The sequence below is a fragment of the Rhincodon typus genome, chromosome 9 (assembly GCF_021869965.1).
Source record: "Rhincodon typus isolate 14 chromosome 9, sRhiTyp1.1, whole genome shotgun sequence".
NCBI classification, from domain to species: Eukaryota; Metazoa; Chordata; class Chondrichthyes; order Orectolobiformes; family Rhincodontidae; genus Rhincodon; species Rhincodon typus.
The window spans coordinates 68142589-68162616 of record NC_063340.1 but is presented as its reverse complement, the minus strand read 5'-3'; the positions used below and the strand labels follow the sequence as shown (position 1 = coordinate 68162616).

Sequence of the window (20028 nt, the reverse complement as noted above, 5' to 3'; positions counted from 1 at the left end):
CCCCACGTGGGTTATGGTGGAGTTCTCCGAGTGGAGAATGGTTTCAAAACAAAAATCCCGGAAAAACTGCGGATGTTAGAATTCAGAAAGAAAAACAGAAATTGCTGGAAAATCTCCGCCGGTTTGGCGGCATCTGTGGAGACAAAGCAGAGTTAACCTTTCGGGTCCATTGATCCTTCAGAACAGGAATAATTTCTATCTCACTGATAATTATACGGTTTAATGTTTTCATACACGATTCGTTGACTTTGCCTGTTGCAAGTATGAAATGGTCAATAGAATCATTTTTGCAACTATCTACTATGAGCAAATCCAATTGCTTTAACTTTATCTTTCCTTGACTTGTGGATACGGTTCGATGTCTGGCTGCTGTCTATTACTTTGCCAGGAACCAATTTTTCATAATGGCAGCAATGAGCCATTTACCTGACTAATCTGAGATAACAAGGTGTAGAGCTGGATGAACACAGCAGGCCAAGCAGCTATACCTGACTAATCTGACCTGTTCCATCTAGGGTTGTCAACCGGCCAGAGTGGCCCTGCAGTCTCCAGAAACTTAATATCAATCAGCTGCACACTTGTGTTGTCCAGAATAAGAAAAAATTCTTAGCATTTTCATTGAGTACTTAATTATTTATCAAAGGTTTGGAGATGGGTTGGGGGCTCCGCTCGTTAAGCATTTGGAAACAATGAGGTCACGTGGTGAAAACTCCAGGCCATGCCTCTGCAGTGTTGGGAACCCTACACCTGTGCCAACATCTTTCATCGGGAGTCCTGGACAGCAATCCGGCCCCAAGGATTATTCTATTTCAAAGAACAACAGGAGGTTCGTCCTCCCCAGCTGCCCCAAAACAAAATCCTTGTTAATATTTATCCTTCAACTGAGAAGATAACAGCAGATTGTCATCATTACATTGTTGTATGTGGAAATATTCTGTGCATAAATTTGCTGCCACATTTCCTGCATTACAGCAGTTATTACACTTCAGAATTACTTCATTTGGTGTAAAGAGCTCTGGGGAGTCCTGAGGGCTGTGAAAAAAAAGTGATATAAAAGTGAATTATTTCTTTAAATAAAAGATTGATTATATACCCTTACCAATAACTGAATTACTAACCACCTTGAATTGAACCTAGGATCTTAATGATGTATTTGTCTCAATGCCAAAGCACATGATGCATTATTCGCTGGAGCACTGGGTGGGGGGTGTGGAATTTGAAAGATCTTTATTTTTAAAACAGAAACAGCTTGTGAGAAAAAGACAACCATTGTTCAATTGTGATGAGAGATGGGAACAGTTTACCCCATACCAATCTAGCGAGAGAAGAAATTATAAGCAAAAATAAAAGTAAGCTGCCAAGGCAAATCACACAGCAACATATAGACAGTGTGAGTGAGAGACCTGAGTTTGGTGACGAATAGATTAGGTGATTGTGTAATCAGTTCCTGGATTATTGTCTGTAGTTGATGCAGTTGATTTAGTCAATGAGGTTCACAATGGCAGGAAAATTCAGCCCAGTGGAATGCTCCTTCTGCAATATGTGGGGAATCAGGGGCACTTTCAGTATCCATAGTGACTATGTCTGCAGGAGGTATGTTCAACTGCAGCTCCTGATTTGCTGCATGGAGCTGGATGGACTCACTATGGAGCATCAGTGAGGCTGGGAATGTCATGGATAGTACATTTAGCAAGCTGGTCACACTATCTGTAAGGAATACACTGACAGAAATGCGTTGAGTGATCAACAGCAAGATGACTAAGCTTGAGCAAGCAGTGCAGGAGTCCTCTGTGGCCATTCTTGTCTCAAACAGATATATCATTTTGGACACTGCTGGGGGGGGGATGGGGGTAGGGAATAGCCTCTCAGGGGAAAGCAGCGGCAGCTAGGTTAGTGGCTAGTCACAACTGACACTGTTGTACAGCAGGGAGGTCAAAGCATAGACAAGCAACAGTGATTAGACCTCTATAGCCAGGGGCACAGATAAGCTTTTCTGTAGCCGCAAACAAGACTCCAGGATAGTATGTTTCCTCCCTGGTGCCAGGGTCAAAGATGTCTCTGAGCAGGCACAGGATATTCTGAAATAGGAGGGTGAGCAGTCAGAGATTGTGGTCAAAATTGGTACCAATGGCATAGCCAGAAACAGAGATGAGGTCCTGCAAATGGAGTTCGGGGAGTTTGGTAAGAAAGTTGAAAAGCAGGACCTCTAGGGTTGTAATTTTGGGATTACTTCCTGTGCTATGTGCCAGTGAAGCCAGGAAGATAGTACAGTTAAATACATTGCTAAAGAGCTGGTGTGGGAGGGAGGGTGGGCTTCAGGTATGTGGATCATTGGGACATTTTCCATAGCAGGTGGGACCTGTGCAAGAAGGACAGGTTGCACTGAAACTGGAAGGTCAGCAATATCCCAAAAGAGAGGTTTGCTAGTGCCACTTCAGAGGGTTTTAACTTGTGTGGGGGAGTGGTTGGCGAGAACTGGAGCAGTAGGTCAGCATGTAAAATAATTGTGGAGGAGTCAGAGACTAAGGGTCAGTAACACTCAGGAGGAAGAACAGACAGGGGAGGTTACTGAATAAGGCAAAACTAGCAATCTGAGATGTATTTGTTGTAATGCTGGAAGTATGAAAGGTAAAACAGGTTAATTTAGCGCGTGGATTAACAATGATGTAGCTATTGCTGAGTCTTTTTTGAGAAAGGGACAAGAGTATCAGCTTAAATTCAAGAATTTAGATGTTTCAGACAAGATAGAGAGGGGTGTAAAAGTGTTGGGGGAGTTGTGTTACTGATTAAGGAGAATTTCACAGCTATACTGAAGGAGAACACCTGGGAGGGCTCATGCAGGGCCACAGGGTGGAGCTCAGGAAGGTTGCAAACACTTTAATGTGATTGTATACGGGCCTCCCAACAGCCAGCGGGCGATAGAGGAACAGATATGTGGACAGATTATGGAAAAATGTAAAAACAACAGGTCTGTTATGTTGGTTCAGTCTAACTTTCCCTGTGTTGACTGGGACTGGCTTACTGCCAGGGGCTTGGATGGAGGTAAATTTGTTAGGTGTGTCTGGGATGGTTTTTTGAAATAATATGTAAATAGTCCAACTGAGGAAATGGCCATACTAGAGCTGGTATAGGGGAATGAGCCTGTCCAGATGATTAAAGTTTCAATGGGGGAGCACTTCCAGAACAGTGACCATAATTCTGTAAGTTTTAAGTTACTTACGGACAAGAATAACAGTAGTCCTTGGGTGAAAGTACTAAACCGGGAGAAGGCTAAACAACTACAATATTAGACAGGAACTGTGGAATATAGATTGCGGACTGTTATTTGAGGGTAAATCCACATCTGACAAGTGGGAATCTTTTAAAAGCCAGTTGATTAGAGTTCAGGACCAGCATGGTTCTGTGAAAATGAAGGATAAGGATGGCAAGGTTTGGGAACCTTGGATTACAAGAAAAATTGAGAGCATAGTCAAAAAAGAAAAAGAGGCCTATGTAAGGTTTAGGAAACTGAACATAGACAGAGCCTGCAAAGAATACAAAGAAAGCAGGAAAGACTTCAAACAAGGAATTAGGAGGTCTAAAAGGGGCCATGAAATGTCTTTGGCAAACAGGATTAAGGAAAATCCCAAGGCATTTTATAGATGTACAAAGATGAAGAGGGTAGCAAAGGTCTCAGTTTTATCCCTCTGTGTCCCCGCCTTAATAAGGAGTGTGTTGATAATCTGGAGCATGTCAGTATAAAAAAAGAGGAGGTATTGGATGTTTTAAAAAGCATTAAGGTAGACAAGTCCCCAGGAGCTGATGGGATCTATCTCAGAATACTAAAGGAGACAAGTAAAGAAATTGTTGGGGCCTTGGAGAAAATCTTTATATCCTCTTTATTCACAGGAGAGGTCCCAGAAGACTGGAAAGTAGCCAACGTTGTTCCTTTGTTTAAGAAGGGCAACAGGGATAATCTGGGAAATTACAGACCGGTGAACCTTATGTCAGTTGTAGGGAAATTGTTGGAGAAGATTCTTTGGAATAGGATTTATTCACATTTGGAAAATACGGACTTATTAGAGATAGGCAGCATAGCGTCGTGCAAGAAAGGTTGTGTCTCACAAACTTGATTCAGTTTTTTGAGTAAGTGGCAAGGATGATTGGTGAGGGAAGATATATGTTATCTGTATGATGTTTAGCAAGGCCTTTGACAAGGTGCCTCAAGGTAGGTTGATACAAAAGGTGAAATCACATGGGATCGTCGTGAGCTGGTAAGATGGATATAGAATCGTAGAATCCCAACAGTGTGGAAGCAGACCGTTCAGCTCATTGAGTCCACACTGACCCTCTGAAAAGCATCCCACCCAAACCCACCCCCTACCTTAACATCCTGCATTTCCCATAGCCTGCACATCTCTGGACACTATGGGCAATTTAGCATGGCCAATCCACCTAATCTGCACATCTTTGGACTGTGGGAGGAAACTGGTGCACCCGCAGATATGGGGAGAATGTGCAAACTCCACACAGACAATCGCCCAAGGGTAGAATCAAAGGTGGGTCCCTGGCACTGTGAGGTAGTGGTGTTAATCACTGATCCACCGTGCTGCCCAGAGAACTGGCTTAGTTGTAGAAAACAGAGAGTAGCAATGGAAAAATATTTTTCTGACTGGAGATCTGTGACCAGTGGTGTTCCACAGGGATCAGTGCTGGGAGCCCTGTGTTTTGGACCTATACATGAACGATTTGGAGGAGAATGTAGGTGGCCTGATTAATAAGTTTGTGGATAACACAAAGCCTGGGGGAGCTGCAGATAGTAAGGAGGATTGCCAGAGGATACAGCAGGTTATAGGTAGGCTGGAGACTTGGGTGAAGATATGGCAGATAGAGTTTAATCCAATCAAATGTGAGTAGATATATTTTGGAAGCTCTAATACAGGAGGGAAGTATACAGAACCTTTAGTGGCATTAACGTACAGAGGGATCTAGAGGTCTCCAGTTCTCTGTGGGAACACAAATGGATAAGGTTGTCAAGAAGGCATGTGGCATGTGGCATGCTTGCCTTCATCAGTCAGGGCACAGAGACTAAAAATTGACCAGTCATGTTGCAGCTGTATAGAACTTCAGTTAAGCCACATTTGGAATATTGCATATAGTTCTGGTTGCCACACTACCAGAAGAGTGTGAAGGCTGTGGAGAGGGTGTAGAAACAGCTTGTAAGGATGGTGCCTGGTCTGGAATTAGCTATAACAAGAGATTGGATGAACTTTGTTTGTTTTTACTTTAACGTCGAAAGATGAGGGGCAACTCAATAGACGTTTACAAAATTATAAGAGGCATGGATAGAGTGGATAGTCATAGTCTTTTTCCCAGGGTAGAAATGTTAATTACTAGGGGACATAGGTTTAAGGTAAAATGGGGTAAGTTAAAGGAGATCTGAGAGGCAAGTTTTACCTCAAAGGGTAATAAGTGCATGGAATGCGCTGCCAGAGGAGGTGGTGGAGGCAGACACAATAACAACATTTAAGGGGCATCTTGACAGATATGTGAATAAGCAGGAAATAGAGAGAAATGGACCAGGAGTCATAGGTAGACAGGGTGGTGAAGAAGGCATTTGGCATGCTTGTCTTCATTGAGGATAGGAGTTGGGATATCATGTTGCAGCTGTCCAAGACATTGATGAGGCCACTTTTAGAATACTGTGTACAATTCTGATCACCCTTCTATAGGAAGGATGTTGTTAAACGTGAGCGGGTGCAGAAAAGATTTACCAGGATGTTGCTCAGTCTGGACGGTTTAAGCTATAGGGAGATCTGAATAGTCTGGGGCTATTGTCCCTGGAGGGTTGGAGGCTGAGGGATTGGAGGATTTGAGCTATAGGGAGAAACCAAATAGGGTGTGTTTTTTTTTCCCTGGAGCATCGGTTGCTGAGGGGGGACCTTTTCGAGGTTTATAAAATCATGAGGGGCATGGATAAAATGAATAGCCAAGGTCTTTTTCCCCGGGTATGGGAGTTCAAAAGTAGAGGGCATGGGTTTAAGGTGAGACAAGAAGGATTTAAAAAGGACTTGACAGGTAACTTTTTTATGCAGAGGCTGGTGCATTTATGGAACTAGCTGCCAGAGGAAATGATGGAGGCTGGTACAGTTACAATGTTTAATGACATCTGAATGGGTATTTGAAAAGGAAGTGTTTAGAGGGATATGGGTCAAATACTATCAAATGAAACTAGGTCAGATTGGGGTTCCAGGTTGGCACGGACTAAGTCGAACCAAAGGGTCTATTTCCATGCTGTATAACTCTACGACTGTATTATTTTACAAAAGGTTTTTAGTTTAGAAAGGCATCATGTGTCAGTGCAGTTTTGGTGGGCCAAAATGCTTGTTCCTGTGCTGTACTATTCTTTGTTCTTTGTTAATATAACATGTGATAACCAGAAACCACCAGATACAGGACAGAGGTTACAGTGAGTTTCAGGAAGTTCCACTATGGAACTTTATTCCTTTTCAGTTCCAGTAAGCTACAATGAAACTACTTTGCCTAGTCTGGTAAGCAGAATTTCCCAACTTGGTTGTTGGACCATTGACCTACAGTTTAAGAAGGTGTACAATTGATTACAATAAATAAAATAATTGTGAAATCATACCAGCTTCTTTTTATCTTCACTTTTCTAATATATTGCACCCATATGAAAACATAGAGTATTTATGTCAAATATTAAAATTTCTCATCAGCTGGATTTGTTGGATTTTTTTAACAAGACAATTTTAAGGGACAATTGACTTCATTAAAATGGCTGTTTCAATTATGCAGTCCATGTACCACTTAACTGGAATGGTGACACACGCTCTGGGGAGACCACATTGGAGTCAATAAACCTGTGAGGAATGTGCAAAAGTCTATCTCCTGTGCTATTAACAAAACATTGATGTAAGCAACTTCTATTCACAATGACATTAAAATGTTGGGCGATGAAAGAATATGGCTAAGGTAACTGAGCAGGCATGAGCTAATGAAACCACCTTTTGGAATTTGTAATTAATTTTAAACTACTATGACAGAAGTTATGTGATAAGCCAGGCTCTTTGTACGTATATTCTAAATACGTGGATTTGAGCAGGACACCAGCAACTAATGAGGGAAGCTAGCTTCTCCCTCTCTTTCTTGCTGCTCCCTATCACTCCATCTAAGAATGTGCCATGTCTGCTTAAGATTGATTGTGTGACAGTGTACAGAGGATTTTAAAGGAACACCTCAGTTTAAGCAGTGTCTCAAAAAGAGCGAGATATCAAGTTCAGATTTAACCACCTCACTGGGAACGTAAGCCTTTGATAACTGCAATGGATTAGCCCATCAGCTATAGATCATGAACTGTATTTTTTGTTATTTCCCTTGAACTATCATTAGAAAAAATTAACTTCCTGTATTCTGTCATTTGTTGTTTTGAATGTATGGTTCAGTGCGTGTGTGCATGTGTTGGGGTGGTGATGTTAGTCTAATAAAATGAACTTATTAAACTCAATAAAACCTGCCTGACCAGTTCTTTCAAAATATCAGCATATGAAAAGTTAAGTAGTGTCATTATGATGTAATTATGGGCTATTAATCTTTGATTTCATACTTGAGACTTGCGGTTGAAAGAAAACATTTTAATTGAGCCAGGCCACTGAGCTTTGTAGAAGTCATCTGAACTACGAGCTGGTTAAGCTCCCTAGGGAAGTACAAAATGGATGCTAAACAACAGTCCTGCTATTGTGAATGCTAGAGATCTGAAATAAATAAAAACATAAACTGCTGGAGAAACTCAGCAGGTCTGGCAGCATCCATGAAGAGAGAAACAAAGTTAACATTTTGAGTCCCATGACTCTTATTTGGAATGGAACTGGGCTAGAAGATGATATCATATTTATGTTGTTGACAGAAGGAGGGGAAGAGTGAGTGAAACAAATAGTGAGGACACGTGCAAAGCAAAAGAGAGAGGACATATCACAGCTTTTAGTCAGAATAGGTATGTAATGAATGATACTGACAGCAGAGTTACTGCGAGAGTTGCAGTGGAACAAGGAGTGAGACTTACTCGGTTGGCATGGATGGTTTAAGAATCCTGCAGGTTTCAACCAGTCTTCTCCCGCAAGTGCTAGGATTCTCTCCTTGTCAGGAATGAGGATTCTCATGTTGTGGACCCTTCCACCTGTATAGACTGTCTCTGCCCCATAATGTTCTCCTTTTATGAGAAAGGGATGAACTGAGTCAGAGGAAAGTTGGTGGCACAGCTATTAGCCATAGTGCAGATGGGCAAAATGTGCTACGGTGTCCCGGATCAGTGGATAGGCTGCACAGAGTGGGTGAGTGCTGTGGGAGTTGGGGTTCTGAGAGTGGATGAGAGAAGATGTCACAGAAACTGTGAAAGTGGGATAGCATGAGCCTTGGTGGGATGTGGATGCAGTCATAGATATAGAGTGAGGGTGAGGTAGCAGAGGGAAGCATTTGGCATTTAATCTGGTACTGCAGAGAAGGTCATTGACCATTTTACAGCAGTACTGTCTGTTATTCCACTACGTGGAGATGCCATTGATCTGGGCAGCAAGCTGAGATCAGGCTGCCAGAGCCTGATGATGTGGCCTCCTCTGCGGGTCCGTTGGGAAGAAGGCTCGTCTCCTTTGCACCTTTGCCTTGACCAGGATCTCCAGGTCGCTGTCGGAGAATAGGAGCACCATCTTCCCCTTCTCTAGCATCTTCAGGAATCATCCCTGACCAGTCAGTCTCCGAATATCAGTGCTCATCCAGGTGCACAGTGGCCTTTCAAATAGGAAGCAAATGCAATATATGCTGGTTTTTTTGGGTATCTGCTGAGTGGTGAGTTCTTTCGGGAAATTGAGGGAACCGTGGAAATTGGAAGCAAAACTAAATAAGTTTTCCAGTTCAGGACAGGAGCAGGAAAATTGGCAGCAATCCAAAGGCTATCAAAACAAAGGTGAGGGGATAGAACTTGAGAGGCATAGTTAGGACACATATGGATTCCCATAGCAACACTTTTTATTTGAAGGATGAGAGTGAAGTCGAAGGCGAAGTTGTTCCAATGTGAAAAGAGACTCAACAGACAGAATGAAAACATGTTGAGCCTTTGTTTAAGGAAGAAGAGAACAGCAATCAAGCTAATCTGGTGAGGTATTAGAGGGATAACTATGCCTCATTAGAATGGGATAAAGGGCCAGGAAATGGAAAACTCTTAAAGTGGCGGACGCAACTGGATGTAGATTGGAAAAGACTGGACAACAAGAAAATGATGAATTTCAGATAGCGGGAAACCAGTTCTGTCGGTGAAGAATATCAAGTAGGTTTATAAAAGCAACAAGTGCTGGAAACACATAGATCTGCCACACAGAAAAAATTGCAAGACTAACACAGTGCTGGAAGTACTAGCTCTGATATATTTCCAAAAGTTTCCTAGGTCTTATTTCAGATTCCATATGGTTTTAGTTTCCATTTCTCCCATTTTCTTGTTTCTGTATTGGGAGATGATGCACTAGTGGAATCGCTAATCTATTAACCCAGAGACCTAGATAATGTCCGAGTCAGCTGAGTTCATAACCCCCATGGCAGATGGTAGAATTTGAATTCAATAATTAAAAAATCTGGAATTCAGAGCCATTTGGTTCAGTAATGTCCTTTGAGGAAGATAATTGCCTCCTGTACCTGGTCTGGCTTTCACTTAACTCCAGACCCATAGCATTGTGGTTGACTCTGAACTGCCCTCCGGGCAATTAGGACTGGGCAATGAATAATATTTCCCATGCCTTATTGGGCTGCTAATAATAACAACACAAATTCATATTTGAAAATAAGATTGAGAATTTTTCAATTAAAATGTGGCATGACTGCAAACCAATTTAGACCAGGGAGCATAGGTAGGGTGTTGGCTGAACTGGGTTTGCTGCAAGTTAACACATAGGCAGCAGAGTTCTGGAGGCCCAAAATTTCAGAGTGTAGATTGCAGGAAGCCAGCCAGGATTGCAATGGAATAGTCAAGCCTACAGATCACAAAGGCATGGTTAAGTGTTTGAGCAGCGGATAAGCTGAGACAGGGACAGAGTTGGGCAATGTGTTGGTAAGAATTGCTAGGAAGTGTTGAATTTCAAAGGGATTTGGGTGTCCATATTGATGAGATACTGTAAATTAACATGCAGGTATAGCAAACAATTAAGAAGGCAAACAACATGTTGGACTTTATTATAAGAGAATTTGATTTGATTGCTTTTGTTCCAAGATAGCGGCAGAATAGGGGTCATGAAATGGAGCTCCTACACGCCGTTCGTTTTTTTTGTTTTTCTCTCTTTTCATGTTTTTTTTCTCTTTCTACTTACTTCCCATTCATGACATCGGGGGCAGTGAGTTGAGCCAGCGCTGACTTGAGGACTCCTGCCTCGAGGTGAAGCCCAGCGCAGAGTCATCTGCTCTGTCTGATTTTTTTTTCACTCTCTGCTTTAGAAGCACTGTAATGTTGAACTTTTAACTTCATTTCTTTAGTTTTCTAATTTATACCTAAGATTTTGTACCAAAGCTGGAAATGGTGACTTTGTACACTTTTCACTGTACTCATATATTCACAAAATTGAGTACATGTGACAAAAAAAAACCTAATTCTAATTCTGAGTATAGAATTAAAGATGTCCTACTGCAATTACATAGTTAGACCATACTTGGATTATTGTGTGCAGTTTTGGTCTCCTTACCTAAAGGAAAATATACTTGGGAAGTTCACCAAACTAATCCCTGGGATGGTGAGATTGTTCTATGAGGAAAAATTAAATAGATTTGGGGTTTATTATCTTGAGTTTAGAAGAATGAAAGGTTATCTCATTCAAACACTCAAAAATCATGCAGGGCTTGACAAAGTGGATAATGGAAGGCTGTTTCCCCTGGCTGGAGAAATCTGGAACTGGGGTATAGTCTTGGAATAAGGAGGCAGGTTATTTAATACGTAGAAACATAGAAAATAGGAACAGGATTAGGCCATTCAGCCCTTCCAGCCTGCTCTGCCATTCAACATGATCATGGCTGATCATACCACCCTGCACACTGTTCCCGCTTTCACCCCTTATCCTTTGATACCTCTAGACATAAGAACTGTATCTAGCTCCCTCTTGCAAACATTCAATGTTTAAGCATCACCAGCTCCTGTGGCAGAGATTTCCACAGGTTCGTCACTCTCTGGATGAAGAAATTGACCCTCTTCTCAATCCTAAAAGGCCTATCCATATCCTTAGATTGTGACCCCTGTTTCTGGACTCCCTGCTATCAGGAACCTTGTTCTAGTCCTGTTAGAGTTTTATAGGCTTTGCTGAGATCACCCCGCTTTCTTCCAAACCAGTAAATCCCAACCTTTTCAGTATCCTTTCAATGAGGCAAACAATTCAACGGCACACCCAATTTTTTCAGCTGAATTGACGGCTCACAGACATTGCATTTACTTGTATTTACTATGGTTATGGTCTTACTAGAGAGATTTGCAACTGCATAGGCAAAAGGATTTTGGTTTAGAAAGGTGCATGTGTCGCCATCGGCTTGGTGGGACGAAGGGCCTTTGTCCATGCTGTGCTGTTCTTTGTTCTAAGGGTACCCATAACAATCTAAAGAAGGATCAAAAGCAGTAATGTTTCAAATCCACCAGCAAAAATACCAACACCCACATCACTCAGGTCAGTAGCCACCTTGAATGGCTTTGCATAATTGGGTGTGGCTAACATTGTGATGGTGGTTAACACAGCTTTCAGGCTGACAAATGCCTGCTGACTCTCTTCCATCCACTGACATTTTTTGCACTTCTTCAACAGGTCAGCCAGTGGACCAAAAACATTCAGTACAAAATTCTGATAAAAACCATTTAGTCCCAGGAATCGTAGTACTTTCCTTTTCATTGATGGTATGAGACACTCCCCAGTAACCTATGTTTTCACATCCTGTAGGGCCATCTGTCCATGTCCAAAACACGGCCCAGGAACGTGACTTGGGATTTTGTGAATTCACTCTTAACCAGATTTGTCACAAGTCTGCCTCCAGAAATTGATCGAATAATTGTGCTAGATGCTCCAAATGTTCCTTCCAGGTGTAACTAAAGGTCACTAAATCGTCCATGTACATCACACAGTTAGGTAATCCTGAAATTACTTTATTGGTTAGTCTTTGAAATGTGGCTGGTGCATTTTTTGTACCAAATGACTTTAAACTGGTAAAGTCCATTCGGTGTCACGAAAGCCAAAATTTCCTTTGCTCTCTTGAATAAATGTATCTGCCAGTATCCTTTGAGTAAGTCCAACTTAGAAATATAAGCTGCTTGTCCCATGTCTCAATACAGTTTTTCAAATGTGGAATCGGATATGAATCAGATTTTGTAACTGCATTGACATTGCGATAGTCCACACATAAACATTGGGTACCATCTGGTTTTGGCACCATTACTATGGGTGAGCTCCATTCGCTGCAACTCACTTTGATTGTGCCATATCTGAGCATACATTCAATCTCTTTTTGAACCTTTTAAAGGGCTAATTCTATAATGACCTTGCTTAATTGGAACAGGATTTCTTGTATCTACATCATACGTAATCAGATTAGTACTTCCCGGATTATTCCCACATATCTCTCCATATATTGTAATAACTCTTTCAATTCATTTTGATTTTCCTCTGGAAGATAACTCAATAATTTATCCCATTTTTGAGAACTTTTTCATTGTCTGATTACATTTGAGGAATGTCCAATTCAGAGTCATCTGAACTTAGTTCTTCACTCTGCATTGTAACCAGTACTGCATTCTCCTTTTGCTTTCCTTCCCTATCAAAATACCTTCTGAACATATTCACATGACACACTCTGTGAGATTTCCTTCTATCTGGCATTCTTATCAAATAATTCACCTCACTCAACTTCCTTTCGATTTGATAAAGCCCACAAAACTTTGCCTTTAAAGGTTGAGCTACCACTAGTAGTAACACTAACACTTTATCTCCACCAGCAAAATTATAAATTTTTGATCTCATTTGCTTTCTGTTTCATCATGTGCTATGTTACTTTTAAATGCTGTCTAGCCAATTCACTCACTCTATTTAATCTCTCCTTAAAATTTGATACATAGTCCAAATATGTAGTCTCTGAACTCTGATCCACCAATTTCTCCTTAATTAACTTCAGTGGTCCTCTCACCTCACGCCCAAAAACTAATTCAAATTGCCTGAATTTAGTTGATTCATTAGGGGCATCCCTAATTGCATGTAGTACAAAAGGTATTCCTTTATACCTCTGGATAGGTTGACTATAAGCCCTCAACATAATCTTTAAAGTTTAATGCCACTATTCTAATGCTCCCGGAGATTCTGGATAGTATGCAGTGGATTTGAATTGTTTTATTCCTAAGCTATCTATAACTACCCTGAATAATTTTAATATAAAATTTGATCCTTGACTTGATTATATTTCTGTGGGTAACCCTTATCTAATAAAAAAAATTGAGTAAATCTTTTACAATCTTTTTAATGGTGATTCTGCATAATGGAATGGCCTCTGGAAATCCAATAGAGACATTCATTATGGTCAACAAATACTGATTCCCACTTTTTTTTTTTACGAGGGGTCCTATGCAATCAATTAAGACTCTTGTAAAAGGTTCCCTAAATGCAAGAATGGGTATTAAGGGTGCTGGTTTTATCACTGCCTGAGGTTTTCCTATTACCTGACAAGTATGTCCAGCAAAATTCAACCAAATCTCTACGCAGTCCAGGCTAATAAACATGTTTTTGTGTTTTGGCTTGAGTTTTCCTCACTCCCAAAAGGCCTCCTACTGGTATCTCACGTTACCTTCAACACCTCCTTTCTATAGCCCACCGGTAATACAACTTGATCAACTTCTGCCCACTTTTCATCTGTCTGAATATGTAATGGTGTCCATTTTCTCATCAAGACTTCATTTTTAAGGTAGTAAAATTCTGGGATACACTCAGATTCTTCTTCTTCTGTGTATGCTTTTCGATGTAACTGCTTTTTTTTTGTAATTCAACTAACCTCTGAACTAAAAATATCCATGTTGTCCTCCAACTGTTCTTGTTTTTTCTTAACCATTTGATCAAACGTACTATCTTATAATTGAACTTCAACTTGCTTATCTTTATTCTTGATTTCTCCTCCTGTTTCAACCCGTGGGTTTGTGATCTTATCATAGAGACAGGAAAAAAAAATCCCAGGATATACTTGATGTAACACCTCAGTTGTCTGATTTTCCACTGGTTTTTCAACCATAGTAGGCATCACTCCCTCCTGTGATCCAGCTGTACCATTACCAAGGATGAAGTATATTTCTGGAACTGAGAATTTCTCAATTGTGGTTACCACCACTTTTCACCAAACTCTCCAACCTTACCTTACATAACAGAACATTGCTCTTCTCGCCATGAATTCCACATACTACTACCTTTTTCTGTCAATTCTCATTCCAAAGTACATATCTCCTTGTCTCTCACTAAAGATTGGCTTGCTCCTGTATCTCTTAAAGTTTCAATTTCTTTACCTACTCCACCTGGTAAAAGGTGGTAAACCTTACCACACAGATAAATTCTTTAAAGTTTCTTCTCAACCAACCTCTGGGTCAGGCTGTTGCAGCTCTTTAGCTTCCACTGGGATCTCCATTACCACTTTAATAAACTCCACTGGCTTCTTTTAAAATCACATCCATTTTCCCCCAGAGATTTTCTTAAACCACCAACACTGGAACTTCATGTGGCCTACTTTATTACAGTGAAGATACCAGAGTTCTTTTTTCAAAAAACTTCCCCTGCTGAGTTTTAACTAGTGAGACTTTTCTGCATAAAAAATGCACCAAATTTGTACAGTAAGATGAAATAACCCCAGGAACCCAGTGTCCCATCACCACACCACCCTTTATTTACAGATGGAAAGACGTTGACACTGGTCTAGTTCCCCAAGAGGCAGCTGTCAGCGAGCAGCATATCTGACACCCTCATACTTATCGGTCAGCCTAGGCCCTCTGGGTTATTAACCTGGTCCAAAACAGGGAACTCATTGAGGTCCACCTGGCTAACTTCATCACAATCTCCATATAAAAGAAACTACATCTACTATCTCCAACAGTGATAAAGTTAAATCAGGGCCTGGCAAGTGTAAAAATCTTCCATCACACTCCTCCCTTTCAGGTAGGAGAGGTTAAGATTCAGGAGTTAAGCCACTCATCCGCAAAAAAGGCCTGTAGAAAAAAAAAAAAAAAATCAAAACAGGCTTATAAATTCTGTTAAATGGCAAGCCTTTATGCCTGATAAAAGGATTGTGCCATTAAACCACCTTGAAGATGGCTGTTCATCACTTAGAGGATGCAAATGTTGCAAACTAGAGATTTTCCCCCAATCAAAGGCTGCTGTGACATAGGTTTCGATGGGCATGGATCAACCACATTACAGAGTAAAGCACTCTGAAGTGGCTCAACATTGACATCCACACATCTGGTGGCAGGGGTGGGGGGGGGGCGTACTCTGGGAACTGCTTCCTCAATGTCTAGGAAACAAAAACAACTTTAAAGGTATTAATCCTGCACGCTATTCAATTTTCTTCCATACAAGATGTAGATATTCAACAAAGATAGGTTTCAAATAGGATGGTAGCTCATTCTGTAATCACTGACTTACATTAAATGTGTGCATGCTTTAAAAACACTTTTAAGAACCCCATTACCAAATTCTCAAAACTAGCACGGCCTGAAGTTGGAATTTTGATATATTTTGTATTTAGCACCAATAAATGGATGCTGTTGTTGTGTTTAAAAAAAGCTCAAAACTAGTGTTACAGTGAAGTATTTCCTCGCTCTATCCAGTTCATTTAAAAAAAAGCTGATGATATTCAGAACTTTGCTTGGTTGTAGTAAAGTTCCATACATAATTTTGAAGAGCCGAGTGGCCAACTCAAACCCGCAAGTTACAATTCAATGTTGTAAAGAGATGTTTAGTGTAGTGTACAAGTTTCCGTAGCACTTTGGGTTGGAAAAAAAAACTTTAAAATTATACTTTAATGTACAGCTCAGAATAGCAAATTTAAGGATTTATGGCAAATCTAGTTGTGGAAGGTTATAAAATACAAGATGAACAAGTTTACCAGAATTCAGGTACCTGGGCATGCAAAAGCAAAAGAGAATGAAAAAAGTGAAAAAGATGGATTGCAATCAAAAGTCAAGGCATCATCACAAATGAATAAACAAAAATCACTTCAGAAGTTTAAGTCTTTATTAAAAAGAATTTTACAAAGCCATTTAAACATTACACTTCAATAGAAGTACTGAAGTATAAAAGCAGTGACCTAAAATAATAACAGTCCAAGAAATTAAAATTCCAGACTGAGGAAGTACAAAATCATTAGAACCCAATAAAAATATGGCTGACTCCAATAGGATAGCCATCTCCTTTTGTGGGAGGGGAAGAAAACATCCTTTAACAGTACCAGTTTAAGAGATCTTCTTTCCAAATACACATGACAAGGTTGGATTGCAGTTAAATTAAGTTCAAAATGAATGGAAATTAAAGAGCTGCACAGCAACCTTTTAGAGAATCCCAAACCAGGAGTCCGTTCATTTGCATTGCCTCATTTTATAATGATCTCTGAAATTCAGAGTGAGATTTGCAACTAACATCTTTGCTAGGAAGATTAGGTAGTCAACTGCTGCTTCTGAATTTCATCCAATTCTCTTCCCTGTAATGAAAGAATGCAAACATTGAAACAGAAGTGTAATTTTAAAAAAAAAACAAAAACTGCAACTCAAGGTGGTAAAACAAAAACCTTACCTCAGCCTTTTGATATACATGGGCCTTTGCAGCCTTCCTTCTGGTAAGGAACTGGAGAAGAAATAAGCCATTAAAACATTTTAGAAGTTGAAACTTATTCTTTGGCAAGTACAGCTTTGTAATCTCATGAACATCCAAATTTGGAACAGCCAAACATTTGGCCCCTTAGAGCCTGCTAAATCATGGCTGATCAGATTACAGCCTCATCTTTATATTCCTGCCCACCCTCAATACGCTAACCTCTTATCAGTCAAGAATTTCTCTCTGGCTTAATATTCAATGAGTAAGAAACAGCCTGTGAAGCCAGCACCCAAGTGCCAAGCCCAAATTTCTTATGTACATCTGAAAATAAAAGTGGTTAGCACTGCTGCCTCACAGCACCAGGGACCTGGGTTTAATTCCAACCTGGGCTGACACTGTGGAGTTTGCACATTGTCCTGTGTCTGTGTGGGTGTGGGTTTCCACAGCTGCTCTGGTTTCCTTGCACAGTTCACAGATGTGTAGGTTAGGTGGATTGGTCATGCTAAATTGCCCAGTAGCATCCACAGGTGTGTAGGTTAGGTGAATTAGCTATGGGAAATGCAAGAGGTTAGAGGGATGGGGATGGGTCTGGGTGGGATGCTCGGACGGGCGGAATGGTCTACTCCCACAAAATGTGGGGATTCTATGAAATAAATATAGGTGTCCCTTCAGTTCTGTCTCTCCCACAGGGGAGTAGCCTTTCAGCACCCACTTTGTGGAGCCCTCATAGGATTTTAGAAGAATGTATGTTCTTCTAAACTTCAGTGGATACACACAACTTTTCCTCAGATACCTGGGATTGGGGTAGTGGATGTATAATTGAGTGCACACTATGAACATCTTAAAAAAAATTTCATAGCTTTAAAAAACCACACTTTGGAACAGGACCAAATCATTTGTTCATTGATCTATTTCAGACCCATTTGTGTGCATTTGCTTCATGTCAATCTCTAAATGAGCTAGCATCGGAGGGGATCATAGGAGTCCCTCAATTGGAGGCTCTTGTGGTAGTGTCTTCACCTCTGGACCAAGAGGGTCAGTTTCAAGTCCCACCTGCTTTAGTGGTGTGTGTTAGCTCTCTGAACAGGTAGGTTGGGAAAATATCTAGATATTCCTCAATTTACACAAGATCATTGCTGATTCAGCTGTAAAACACAGAGCAGGACATGTCAAAGCTATGCTGATTTCTGTTGTTTACACTCAGCTATAGAGCATCCTGTAGGCTATAATTCAAATTCAATTTGATTGCTAAAGATCACCAATTGGCACCAGTGAAAAATAAAAAATACTTTATCCAGCACTTCATTTAGGAGGTAATATTGTACCAAAAGTTATATCCTAGACAAACAACTTTAAGTTCTGTTTATACTTACAAGCACAACAAGTCCAGCAACTATGGCTAGGCAGACCACCACAATGACAGCAATAATGCCAGGAGTCATTCGCTTCATGGAGAACTCTGGATTCTTTGAATCAATATAATACACATAGGCTTCCTCAAAACTAAGCTTTTCTCCATTAAATGGGACTCCATCATCCTGAATTGATCGATTATATGTGGAGGAGAACAAGGTGTTACCCTTGACCTGGTAAGGAGGGGAAAGAAAGGGTTATACAGATGAATGTTGCCTTGTAGCTAGTCAAAATCCATCATGAGTTACATCTAGCAATTAAATGCACTTTGGGAAGTACAATCTCATAGCATAAAGAATTAGGTTTAAAGCCTTACAGTAGATTATTCAATCAGCCCCAAAGCATTCTACGTTAGAGGAACATCAAGACAATTGACTTCAATCACTTTCCTCATTGAAGAATTTTAATCAATCATCCTACCCCAAAGGGATGTGACAAGTCTGAATTGGTCATCCCTGTTTGCCCTTGAAGTCTGTCCTACTGGACATTGCAAGAGGTTAGTTAAAATTTAACTACTTTTTGTGGATCTAATCTCAGAGGTCAGATTCTTTCCTGAAGGGTATTAGCATTTTTTTTTTTTTCTTTTTAAAAAAAAAACTAGTCACCAGCAACATTCTAGATTTATTAACTAAATTTCAGTTCCACCACCTCCTGCAGTGGAATTCGAATTCCTTTCCCTAGAACATGTGCTTAAGCCTTTGGATTCGTGGGCCAGAGCCTCCTCCAATACTCCCGTCTCCTGGATTTTTGGCTTTAGTGAAAATTTGTATTCCAAACTCAGGGTATTTTTCGGGATGGGGAGAAGGGTGAGCTACAGTGAGCACCTACTTTGGCAAGAATGTTTGATGCCACTTACATCCTTCTCCAGGTAATACGCTGCAGTAGCCAGATCAGATGGTGTCTGCACAGTCAAATTTTGTTTCAAGTCCACGGTTATATAACGGTCTTCTGCAAGATACTAAAGAAAGGCAAAAAAAGACTAAGTTTGAGTTCAACGTTTGTCTTAAGACACTCAAAAGTGTAATGCAACTGGGGAAAGAAATCTTGGTGAAAATTATATTTTAAAGACAGAGGGGCAGAAGGACAGCTTAAGAGAATTTTTATTTTGTGGTCAGCTGCCAGTTAGCCAAAAGGTTAACTAGAAATCCAAGTATATGCCTTGTTAAGACTTTTTACATTCACATCACACATCATTTGATCCCTGAACTTTTGAACTGGCCAATGGAAGCTGAAACAAGAACTCTTCGGTAAATGTGCAGACTTCTTAATTCAAAAAAACTGGAACTGCAGAGATCCCGCCGCCCCAATACAATAATTTAAGACTTTATGCCCAGCACCATGTTCAAGGCAGTATTCTACAAAATATAGCATTCTGGAAAAAAGTGCTTATAATCTTAATCAGCAGTAAAAGCTACTTACACAAAAATAGCTTTTAAGCAACAATTGCAGACATTGCCATACAATTACAGATTTATCTGGATTTGTGTCTGCATTCTACTGCTCTTGGACCCACACAAACTGCCATGTGGATACAGGATTTTAAATATTTTCAAATGGTTATCACACTAGTTGGAGAAAAAAAAATTTAATTCATTTGATTACCTCAATCTTTTCAATGTAACCTGGGTCCACTTGGTAAGCAGCAAAGATGTCTTTGATAGCTCTTTTGAAAGAAGTTAGGAATGATAAACAGAATGCAAATACATTAACAATACAACATACCAATACAATACATAGAAGATAAAGACCAGGTTCTAAGTCAGTTTTAACAAGGTGT

At 40.4% G+C, this 20028-nt stretch overlaps 1 protein-coding gene across 1 annotated transcript in view; it reads right to left on the bottom strand.

Moving 5' to 3' along the window:
* Positions 1 to 16240: 16240 nt before the first annotated feature.
* Positions 16241 to 20028, bottom strand: part of epcam (epithelial cell adhesion molecule) — a 33774-nt gene continuing 29986 nt past the window's right edge. The window contains exons 4-8 of the mRNA XM_048601185.1: positions 19854 to 19914; positions 19108 to 19209; positions 18212 to 18424; positions 16818 to 16868; positions 16241 to 16725 (exon numbers count right to left, since the gene is read on the bottom strand). Of these exons, the coding sequence (XP_048457142.1) occupies positions 16681 to 16725; positions 16818 to 16868; positions 18212 to 18424; positions 19108 to 19209; positions 19854 to 19914 (472 nt within the window). The 3' untranslated portion in view covers positions 16241 to 16680. The remainder of the gene's footprint in view (positions 16726 to 16817; positions 16869 to 18211; positions 18425 to 19107; positions 19210 to 19853; positions 19915 to 20028) is intronic.